The following is an 11,009-nucleotide window of genomic DNA, read 5'->3' as shown; positions in this document are numbered from 1 at the left end:
AGGAAATAGAAATAAAGTATGGACTTTGTTAATAATAATACATCAGTGTTGGTTCATCAATTGTAGCAAATATGCCCTACTAATAAAGATAATAATAGGGGAAACTAGGTGCAGGATGTATGGGAACTCTCTGTACTACTGTCACAATTTCTATTTAAATCTAAAACTATTCTTAAAAAATGAAATTTGGGCTGGCCAGTTAGCTCATTTGGTTTGAACACAGTGTTACAACACCAAGGTCAAGAGTTCAGATGCCTGTACCAACCAGCCATTCAGAAGCCAGGAAAACAACACTGTTATAGTAATCAGAATGTTACCCAACTGTATATTGTTTATTGTAAATACTGGTGAACAGTGGTTAATAAATAGTTTTATATTCCTTTTAAAAAATGAAATTTATTCATATTTACACCTTAAATATATACAAATTTTGTCGTTTATACCTCAAGAAAGCTTTAAAAAATTATTTAAAAAACCAAACATTGACCATTTTTTAATCTCTCAAAAATATGACACTGATGTACAATATTTCTTAAAATATTTGCATTCAAGAAGGAGCTTCAGAGAAGACCACATGAATAAAATATAGCAAGAGCTGCAGAGAAATTGATTTCTCTAGAAAGTAAGAAAATAATACCCAATACTTATTCAATGATAAGAGCGATGAAAGGAGAAACATGCCAAGGGGAGGGAAATTATTCCAATCAGTCTTCTGTTGCAGAAACCATAAAAATAAAAAAGAAACTACACTGTGAATCTCTCTTTGAGAAAAGGAAAGTGATCAATAGCTTACATCTAGCATCCCTGCCCTGCTGAGATGACATTCTTTCCAAAGGGGGAAAAATGAGCTGTCAATAAGAAATCGTTCAGATGACTAAGAAAGACATTGTCTCAGGAACCTCCAAATTGAGTTTGACTTGTTAGTCAGCGTGTTGAGCAGTTGTTATATGTCATATCTTCTCCAGAAGATGGAGCTTTAGTCTAAAATATCGACTTAGGACAAATCAGCAAGCTGGGCCCAGAATAATAGAATTCAAAGAAAATGCATAAAATGTAGTCTATATCAAAAAGGATTTTGAAAGCATTTTAAATCTCCTTGGAGATGAGTTCATTTGACCTGATTCTCCTACCCCTTATAAACATCCATTGCTTCAACTGTTTTTATCCAGGCAAAAAAGAAAATTTCAGTGGGAGTCATAAAAATGATTATGTATCATCTTATTTTTTCATGGTATTTCTCATCCCGGAAGTCTAAAGGGCTCACTATTAACTTGTGCAGTTTGTATGTTCAAGGAGGTGACATTTAAGCTCATTGTTCAGGGCCGGCCTGTGGCTCACTCGGGAGAGTGCGGTGCTGATAATACCAAGGCCATGGGTTTGGATCCCGTATAGGGATGGCCAGTTTGCTCACTGGGTGAGCGTGGTGCTGACAACACCAAGTCAAGGGTTAAGATCTCCTTACCGGTCATCTTTAAAAAAAAAAAAAAAGCTTATTGTTCCAGTGAATGTATTATGCAGATATGAATTGTATGAATTTTCTCCAAAATATGCAGATGTGAAATTCATTTCTTGTGATGTATTCTAAAACAAATCAATCTGACTTAGCCCCTACTGCAGCCGTATTTTTCTCATGTCTAGCCTCCATATATAAAACTCCAGGGAGGAATTTCTGATGGGCATAGTTCAATTCACATACTCATATTTGAACTCATCACAGTGATCATAGGGTAGGTTCCATAAGTAGCCAGGCTGGATCATGTTCCCATACCTATGTGCAGCCAGCAATGTTGGGAAATATGATTAGCCACTACCTACTTTCTCTGAGGTCAAGGAATCTCAACAAAATTTGAATTCCATTAGCTTAGACAAAGAGAGAGAAATAGATGTTTTTTGGCAATAAACATGTCCACCATGCTGTATGTATCAGTTAGCTATAGATGCATAACAAACTACCCCAAAACTCAATGACTTACAACAGAAGCCATTTGGAGTCTATAGGTCAGTCTAGTCATTCTGCTGGTCTCAGCTGGGCTTTTGCACATGTTGGGAGGTAAGCTGGCTGAGGCCTGGACTGCCCTGACTCCTACATAGGGTCTCTCATTGCCAACAGGCTACCCTGGCCTTGCTCTTGTGGAAGAGTCTAGGTTCCAGGAACTTTTTCAGCAAAAATTGAAAGCCTCTCCTGAGGCCTAGGCCTGGAACTGGCACACTCTCAATTTTGCTACATTCCATTGGCCAAAACAAGTCATTAGGCCAGCTCTGATTAAAAGGCTGGGGAAACAGACTCCATCTCTTGATTGGAGGAGCTTCAAAGTGACATTGCAAAAGGTGTTATTAATGGGAGAGGTAAAGAATTGTGGTCATTTTTGCAATTTGCCACATGATGTTTTAAATATACAGTAAACTTTGATCATGCTTATAAAGCTAGATTATGTTTGTAAGTATAGATGGATCACAACAGATATGGAAAGACTGATCACGCAAAAGGGAATTTCATTATCTTCATGATCATGCAAACCTACATCTTATGCAATAAAATCATTTGAACCACTGCATTTTGGTGGAGGGGTTTGCTGCATTTATACCACACACACACACACACACACACACACACACACAGACACACACACAGTATATATAACTTGGCTGTCAACCACCAAGGACCTTCAGTAAAACCTATTGATCATGCAAAGCTAAGTTTATTAGATTTATTGCAGTAAAGGGGAACACGATTTTAACAAGGTCTTGGTAGTATCTCAAAATGGGGAAATTAATGTCAAGGAAAAAAGAAAATGTCTCCTCTACCCTCTTAGGTTTAGTAACTGGGGTCTGCAAATTAAGCTAACAAAAGACATATTAACAGGAGAAAAGACACATAATTTTTATTATATTTACTTTTACGGGAATTCACAGCAAAGAGGGAAAGCTCAAAGAAGCAGTTAGAATCAGGGGATTATAAACCCTTTTAACAAAAGAAAGAAATGAGAATAATTGGACTTCAAGGGACAATGAATTACAGAAAATTGACTAGGAAATATGTAGGAGGGAACTAATAAAAAGTAAGGGCTATTTTAGTAAGGTCTAATTATGCAAACACTTCTTGATGTCAACTCCACATATCCGATGCTAAGAGTCTCTCTTCTCTTTCTGCTATGGGGGTATGGACATGAGAATCTTTCTCAAAAGGAAAGTTATGGCCTACTTTCAGAAAGATAAGGGGAGGGCAGAGAACTCTTCCTGCATCTGTTGATTCTCAGTTGCCTTCAGCTAAAAATAATTCTTATGCCAAAGTGGCATATTTTGGGGTGGCATATTGATACCTTTCATTAGTAAAGAGTATTTTTGGCTGGGCAGAGTTTATGACGTAATAGCTTTGGGTAGGTGGACCCAATGTTTCCAAAGTCTTAACGCAAATCTTAATGAGCAACCTATTTTAGCTGGCTTACAGTCTGGTCTTCTAGAAGTAAGCATTTCCTGGAATAAGCAGGTAAGTGTTTTATGCCTGGTCCTGTATTATTTAATAGAAAGATGTCAAAAAGTATTCTTGGTCTCAGAATGGTTTAATTCAAAGATAGGAACTTAAATCTGTTTTTGTTCTCATAGATATTCAATGTATTTTACTTAGCCCCTTCTTTGCTCCTAACTCTGGCTGTCTCTGGGTAAAATATTCCATGACCTTACGTAAAAGCATAAGATGGTTTTGAACTACAAAGTGGGTTTAAATCCAGGCAAAACAGTGAATGCAACATTGAAAAAGCTGGCTAAATTCTACATAGGAAATTAGTTGAAAAGCATGATATAACTATTTTTGCAACCAGGACACAGACTCCCACACAATCTCTTTTAAAAATTGCTTCATCTTCAGAAAAGCCAGTTTTCTCAACCAAAGTTCAGTACATTTTTACAGTAACACTGTAAAAAGCTCTGACATTGACAGATTCCAAAGAAAATTAGGCAAGATATAAAACTTAGACTACTACTCATTGAACATATGGCTAGACATTTTATTTAAAGGAAAGGACAAGAAATTCAGAAGAACTATAATTAGAAAGACACTTCACGTACTGCTCACAAGAACAAGTGGCTTTCCTAGGATCCTGAATATTGAAGACAACAGCCCCTGACATTCAGAAAAATGGCCATATTGTACCAAGTCAATAAATGTGAAAAGGCACACAAATTGTACAATATGGCATGCCTTTTGTTGTCTATTGATGGGGTAAAATAATAGACTCTGAGTGTTTTCTTTGTTGCTATGACAACCATTTCCCTTTGTAAGATGGACAACTGCACCAGGATTTGGTCAGTTCAGCCAATGTTTTGACAAGTGGAGGGGGGAGGAAACCAGCTTCCTTTTCTAGTATAATCAGGAAGGACTTCCAGCCCCACCCTGCTCCATTCCAGTCTTCACGCAGCAACCAGCATCATCTTCAATGAGATAAATCATATGTATGCCCACCCATGTTTCCTTGGGTTTTTAAATACTGGGATGATGATTAATATTTTATTTTATTTTTTAGCACTAATTAAATACTTTATTACATAAATACAATACCAAGCTAAATGCATTCACATGCTTTCTTAAAAAAAAAAAGAAAAATCAATTTTTAAGCCTTTTCAGGCTCATGACAAACATGATAAAGGCATATATGCTAGTTTAACATAATTGGCTGATTTTATACAGAATTTATCTTTTAGTCCACAAGTATATTATTAAATGATAGAGGACATCTAATACAACCATTTCTACAGAAGCAGAAAAAAAATTTCTCAGGAAGAAATATTTTACAGACCCCATCTTTTATACCCACCCCAACAGTCTAAGTCTAAAGAGGATATAGCCAATGAGTGACTTTCCTCCCAAGAGCTCATGACTGATGTCGCTTTGTTATCAAAATCTGTATTTTATGAGTATTGAGACAAGATTCAAATATTCCCAAAGAAAGAAGCACCATGCACATTGTAGTCACCAATTCAGCAACAGCTAGCCCTGCATTCAAAACTATCTCATCCCAGGAATTAAATAAGACCATCCACATTCATGGGTATTTCTTCCACTGTAGTATTATAGAAAGTGGCAAAGTCATGAAGAATCCTCTTACCTTCTGCAGTAACAAAGTTTATAGCCTCACCTTTCCTTCCAAATAGACCCCTGCCAACTCTGTGAATGTAGTTTTCACAATTGGTAGATAGATCACAGTTTATAACCAAAGACATTTGTTGTACATCAATTCCATGAACCAACAATTCAGTAGCAATCAGAACAGACCCTGATCGAAATTCCCTCATATTAATTTCTCTTTCTTTCTGGTCCATATCAACATGCAGAGCAGAAACTGTGAAGTCCCTGGTGTGCATTTTCTCAGTAAGCCTGTTCACCTCGTGCATTGTATTGAGAAAAATGACAGCCCGCATAGTGGTCAGTGCATCACACAAGTCACAAAGTCTATCCCAATTCCAATCCTCTCTTTCAACATTAATGCAAAACTGTTTGATTCCTTCAAGGGTTAATTCTTCTTTCTCCATCAGAATTTGAATTTGATCTCTCATGAATTTTTTGGTCACTTCCAACACATCAGTGGCATTGTGGAAGAAAGCAACACAACCTGAACACTTGTATTTAATTTTTGGGAAAATCTCAGATTTGATCCTTAAACCCTTGGCTCAACATTTCATCCGCTTTGCCCAAAACAAACATTTTGATCCATGTTGGAGAAAGATACCTCCTGTTGAACATATCAAACACTCTCCCTGGTGCACCACTAACAATACGTGGTGCTTTGGCCTGCAGTTTTTGCATTTCATTTTGGACATTTGTCCCACCAATCCAGGCATGACAAGTTTTTGCCAGATAGTCTCCAAGTGTCAGAATTACCTTTTGGATCTTTTTTTTTTTTTTTAAAGATGACCGGTAAGGGGATCTTAACCCTTGGCTTGGTGTTGTCAGCACCACACTCAGCCAGTGAGCAAACCGGTCATCCCTATATAGGATCCGAATCTGTGGCCATTGTGTTATCAGCACCACACTCTCCCGAGTGAGCCACAGGCTGGCCCTTTTAATACAAGGAATAATAGCTCTCTGCTGAATAGCGGAAGGCTTCTCAAAACTATAAGCACAGATACCCCAGAGAAGAGACTCCTTTAATTTCATATCATCAAAGTTATCAAAAATCTCATTCCAGTGGTTCTCGATGACACTATCTAAGTCCATTCCTTCTGGGCCACCATGTTCTCTGCTGTTATAATCTGAAGAGCCACCAGACATGATCCAAAGAAACACTCAGCACCTGACTTTATAACTACCATAGGTTAAAAGCTGAATTTTGCCCCTTCCAGCAGAAGACTCTGGACAAGGAAGCAGAGGGTCATGTAGAAGAGAAGTCAGGCACTGACAATGTTCAAGTCCATACTGGTGATGAATTATACTTCAGGGCCAGGGAGGAGGTGGCATGAAGCTGGTGTACTCCTGTGAATATATAAAAACAGCTGAATATTTCTGTACTCTATAGCTCTGTGGTTACAAGCTTGTGCTTGTGTTAGCAAGAAAACCACAGGCTGTCAGCTCTCAGCTACTTGTGTAGATGAGAAGCATGCTAGCTCTCAGAGACTCCTCCTCAGGTAACCACACTTCCTGCCCTATATACCCAGGTGTGATAAGACCCTTACCCAAAAGCTTCCTTAAAAACATGTTTATGTGGAAAGTTTTATGCTCTGCTGTAACCTACATATTTCAGCTTCTGCAAGCCAGCTGTGCTCGCAGTTACAGAACATCCTGTGTGCCTAACAGGATGTCACTATAAGTTTTTTTTAAAATAATGGGGGGGGGAGAAAGGGACAGATAAAAAACCTCTGCTGAATGCTAACCGCAAAATTAGCTTATGTACTTGAGGCTTGCTTGTATTGGCTAGTTTTAAAGTTGACAATCATTTGATCGTGCTAAATGCTAGCCGCAAAATTAGCTTAAAACTAAACATAAAAACCAAAGTAACTTGGGCTGGGGCCACTCTGGCCACTCCTGTCCAGGAGACTGAGCGACCACAGCATGCTGGAATAAACTCCTCTTGTTTGATTGCAATGGTCTCTGTCTCGTCGTCTTTGTGAGGCAAGCCATCCCGACATGTGGGATTTGTGCATGGCACACAAGTCTTACATTTTCGGTTCATTGGCCGGGAAATGGCTCTCTCTCTGAGACCAGAGACTAGAGAATGGAGGATTGCTCGAGCAGGTACCACAGTTGTCTGTCAGTCTGCTGTGTCTGTCTTTGTTTCTTTGTTGTCTGCTGTAATTTGGTTTTGGTTTTTTGGTGGCTTTGAGATGGAATCATTGGTCTGGTTTTGGATTTTCTGAGGATTCAAGACGGAGCCATCGGTCTGTAGTGGTCATAGCGGCAGGTAGACGTACCAGCACGTCGTGGCCACAAGAATCCTGGGGGATACTCTGGATTCCTCTGTTGGAGATGAACAGGTTCGGCTCCATGGGAGATCTCTAAGGAGGAGACCCCTCCCGAGTTCTCTGATAATCAGGTTGTGGTGCCCATGGCAGGGGCATGTCAGTGTTTTGGTTTTTGTTTGTCTGGTTGTGTGTGTGTTGGGACTGACAACTTTCTGGGGCAACATGGGGCAGATTGTTTTGACCCCTTTGAATCTGACTCTGAAATACTGGACTGACATAAAAACTAGGGCTCATAATTTGTCTGTTGAAATTTTAAAAAGTAAATGGGTAACTCTTTGTTCCACAGAATGGCCAGCTTTTCAACTCGGGTGGCCTGCCGAAGGTTCCTTTTCCCCACCGCTGATCTCAGCAGTAAAGAAAACAAATTTTGGTTTCACTTCTAAGAGTCACCCAGACCAGGTCCCTTATATCATTGTCTGGGAAGACCTGGTCATGGACCCTCCTCTGTGGATCCGTCCTTTTGTTCCCCTAACAGGTCCTTCGGCTGTGTTTGCTCTTCAAGAGATGGAGAAAAAATCGGAGATCCTACCTCCCACCGAATTGGACTTGCTTCTCCTAGACCCTCCTCCCCCTTATCCCCCATCCCTCTGCCCTCAGGCCGCCCGCCCATCAGCGCTGCCAGAGGACCCACAAGAAGCAAGGGAAGGGCCTGCGCAGGGGACACGTAGTAAGGGAGCAGCCCCTCTGGAAGCTGTTCCCACCTTCCCTCTGGGGCTTATAGCCCTCTTGATGAAGAGGGCAACCAGCCCTTACAGTACTGGCCTTTCTCCTCTTCTGATCTTTACAACTGGACATCTCAGAATCCCCCTTTCTCTGAAAACCCCCAGGGGCTCACTAACCTTGTAGAATCCCTCCTCTTTACTCATCAGCCCACCTGGGATGACTGCCAGCAGCTCCTCCAGGTCCTGTTCACCACTGAAGAGAAACAAAAAATCCTCCTGGAGGCTTGAAAGAATGTTCCAGGAGACGATGGGCGACCTACACTCCTCCCTACTGTTATAGATGCAGGATTCTCGTTGACCAGACCAAACTGGGATTTCAACTCGGCAGAAGGTAGGGAGCACCTGAAGGTCTATTGCCAGGCTCTAATGGCAGGTCTCTGAGGGGCAGGAAAACGCCTCACCAATTTGACAAAGGTAAGAGGGGTAATCCAGGGGCCCAGTGACTCTGCATCAGCATTTCTGGAGAGACTCATGGAAGCATTCCGCCAGTTTACCCCGTATGATCCTAGTAGTGAAGAGCACAAGGCTACAGTGACAGTTGCTTTTATTGGCCAGTCTAGTAGAGACATCAGGAGGAAACTGCAGAAGCTTGAAGGGTTACAAGATAAGTCATTAAAGGAATTAGTGCAGGTGGCTGAAAAGGTCTATCACAATAGAGAGTCAGAAGAAGAAAAAGAAGAGAGAAAACAGAAAGAGCAGGAAGCTAAAGAGATTAAAAGAGAAAAGCGCCAAGAAAAAAATCTTCATAAGATTCTGGCCACTGTAGTTAGGGAGACTAGAAAAACTAGTAAGACAGTACCGGGCAACAAGAAGGAGCCCCTAGCAAAGGATCAGTGTGCTTACTGCAAAGAGAAAGGACATTGGGCTCAAAAATGCTCCAAGAAAAAGAAAAAGCCTCAAGCCCCCAAAGTCTTGGCCCTGCAGGAAGACAGTGCTTGGGGGGACAGGGTTCGGACCCCCTCCCCAAACCCAGGGTAACCCTTACAGTGGAGGAGAAGCCTACTCAGTTCTTGGTAGATACTGGGGCTCAGCATTCAGTGTTACTGCAAACAGATGGACCCCTCTTGAATAAAAATCATGGGTGCAGGGAGCAACAGGGAACAGACAGTACCCATGGACTACCCAAAGAACAGTGGACCTAGGCATGGGCCGGGTATCCCACTCGTTCATTGTCATTCCTGAGTGCTCCTACCCACTTCTAGGAAGAGACCTCCTCACCAAAATGGGTGCTCAAATCCACTTTGACCCCGAGGGACCTCAGGTGTTAAATAAACAAGGAAAGCCTCTCCAGGTACTGACTCTCAGGCTGGAAGATGAATACCAATTGTTTGAAAAGCAAGGGTGGGAAACCGGACAGATGGACTGGTGGTTAGAGAATTATCCCCAGGTGTGGGCAGAAACTGCAGGGATAGGAAAGGCTAAAAACCAGCCCCCCGTTAATACAGAGCTGAAGGCTCAAGCTAGTCCTATAGCTGTCCGACAATACCCAATGTTCCGAGAGGCACATGAAGGCATCCGACCCCACATCATCCATTTGCTCCAGCTGGGGATCCTATGCAAGAGCCAATCAGCCTAGAACACGCCTTTGCTACCAGTCCAGAAACCTGAAACTAATGATTACCAGCCAGTCCAAGACCTCCGAGAGGTAAACAAACGTGTAGCCAACCTCCACACTACCATTCCCAATCCCTATAATCTTTTAAGTTCTTTGCCTCCAGACAGGACCTGGTACTCTGTATTGGACCTCAAAGATGCATTCTTCTGCTTACCGCTGGCTGTAAAAAGCCAGGATTACTTTGCCTTCGAGTGGAAAGATCCAGAGACTGGATCTTTCAGCCTAGCAGGGAAACTCACGTGGACTCGCCTGCCTCAAGGATTCAAAAACTCCCCCACCATCTTTGACGAGGCCCTCCACCAGGACTTGGCCATGTTCCGGGCCTCTAACCCTCAGGTAACTCTGTTGCAGTATGTAGATGATCTCCTCCTGGTAGCAGCTGACGAAGAACTGTGTCTGAAAGGAACAAAGCGTCTCCTTACAGAGTTGGGAGAACTGGGCTATCGGGCCTCCACCAAAAAGGCTCAGATCTGCAAGCGACAGGTCAGTTACCTGGGGTACCTTCTTAAAGACGGGAAAAGATGGTTGTCTGAGGCCAGAAAAGAGACAGTGTTTCATATTCTGCCACCTGCTAATCCAAGACAAGTCAGGGAATTTTTAGGCACTGCCAGGTTCTGCTTCCTATAGATACCTGGTTTTGCTGAGATGGCAACCCCGTTATATCCCCTCACTAAAAACAGTCAGCCCTTCAAGTGGGGAAAAGAGGAACAACAGGCTTTTAACAACATCAAGACAGCCTTGATGTCCACACTGGCCCTAGGGCTCCCCAATGTAACCAAGCCCTTCCACCTGTATGTGGCAGAAAATAAGGGGGTTGCAAAGGGGGTCCTAACTCAAAAACTGGGCCCCTGGAAAAGGCCTGTAGCATATCTGTCTAAAAAACTAGACCCTGTAGCATCGGGGTGGCCAGCTTGTCTAAAGATTATAGCAGCAGTCGCAGTTCTGGTAAAAGATGCTGATAAGTTGACTATGGGACAGAGTTTGGTAATCTCGGCACCTCATGCTTTAGAGAGTGTTGTCTGCCATCCCCCGACCGCTGGCTCACAAATGCTCATATGACTCACTATCAGACTCTGTTCCTAAATGCAGACCGGGTTACTTTCGCTCCCCCAGCGAACTTAAATCCAGCCACGTTGCTCCCAGACCCTGACCTTGACCCTCCTATCCATGACTGCCAACAAGTGCTTGCTGAGGTACATGGATGATGGGAAGACTTGTCA

General features: G+C 42.1%; 1 protein-coding gene and 1 pseudogene across 1 annotated transcript; one reads left to right on the top strand and one right to left on the bottom strand.

Annotated features, from left to right (window-relative positions):
- Nucleotides 1-5,019: 5,019 nt before the first annotated feature.
- LOC103609445 lies at nt 5,020-6,111 on the bottom strand (annotated as a pseudogene).
- A 1,503-nt stretch (nt 6,112-7,614) lies between these two features.
- LOC103609444 lies at nt 7,615-10,848 on the top strand. Its single transcript, XM_008593766.1, is given in 6 exon segments — nt 7,615-8,134; nt 8,137-9,105; nt 9,108-9,236; nt 9,239-9,685; nt 9,770-10,272; nt 10,417-10,848. Coding segments are annotated over 6 exon segments (3,000 nt in total).
- The last annotated feature ends 161 nt before the right edge of the window (nt 10,849-11,009 follow it).

This window comes from Galeopterus variegatus, unplaced genomic scaffold, assembly GCF_000696425.1.
Source record: "Galeopterus variegatus unplaced genomic scaffold, G_variegatus-3.0.2 Scaffold9620, whole genome shotgun sequence".
In the NCBI taxonomy this organism is placed as follows: domain Eukaryota; kingdom Metazoa; phylum Chordata; class Mammalia; order Dermoptera; family Cynocephalidae; genus Galeopterus; species Galeopterus variegatus.
Note: the sequence above shows the minus strand (reverse complement) of the source record. Positions and strands in the feature narration are given on the sequence as shown.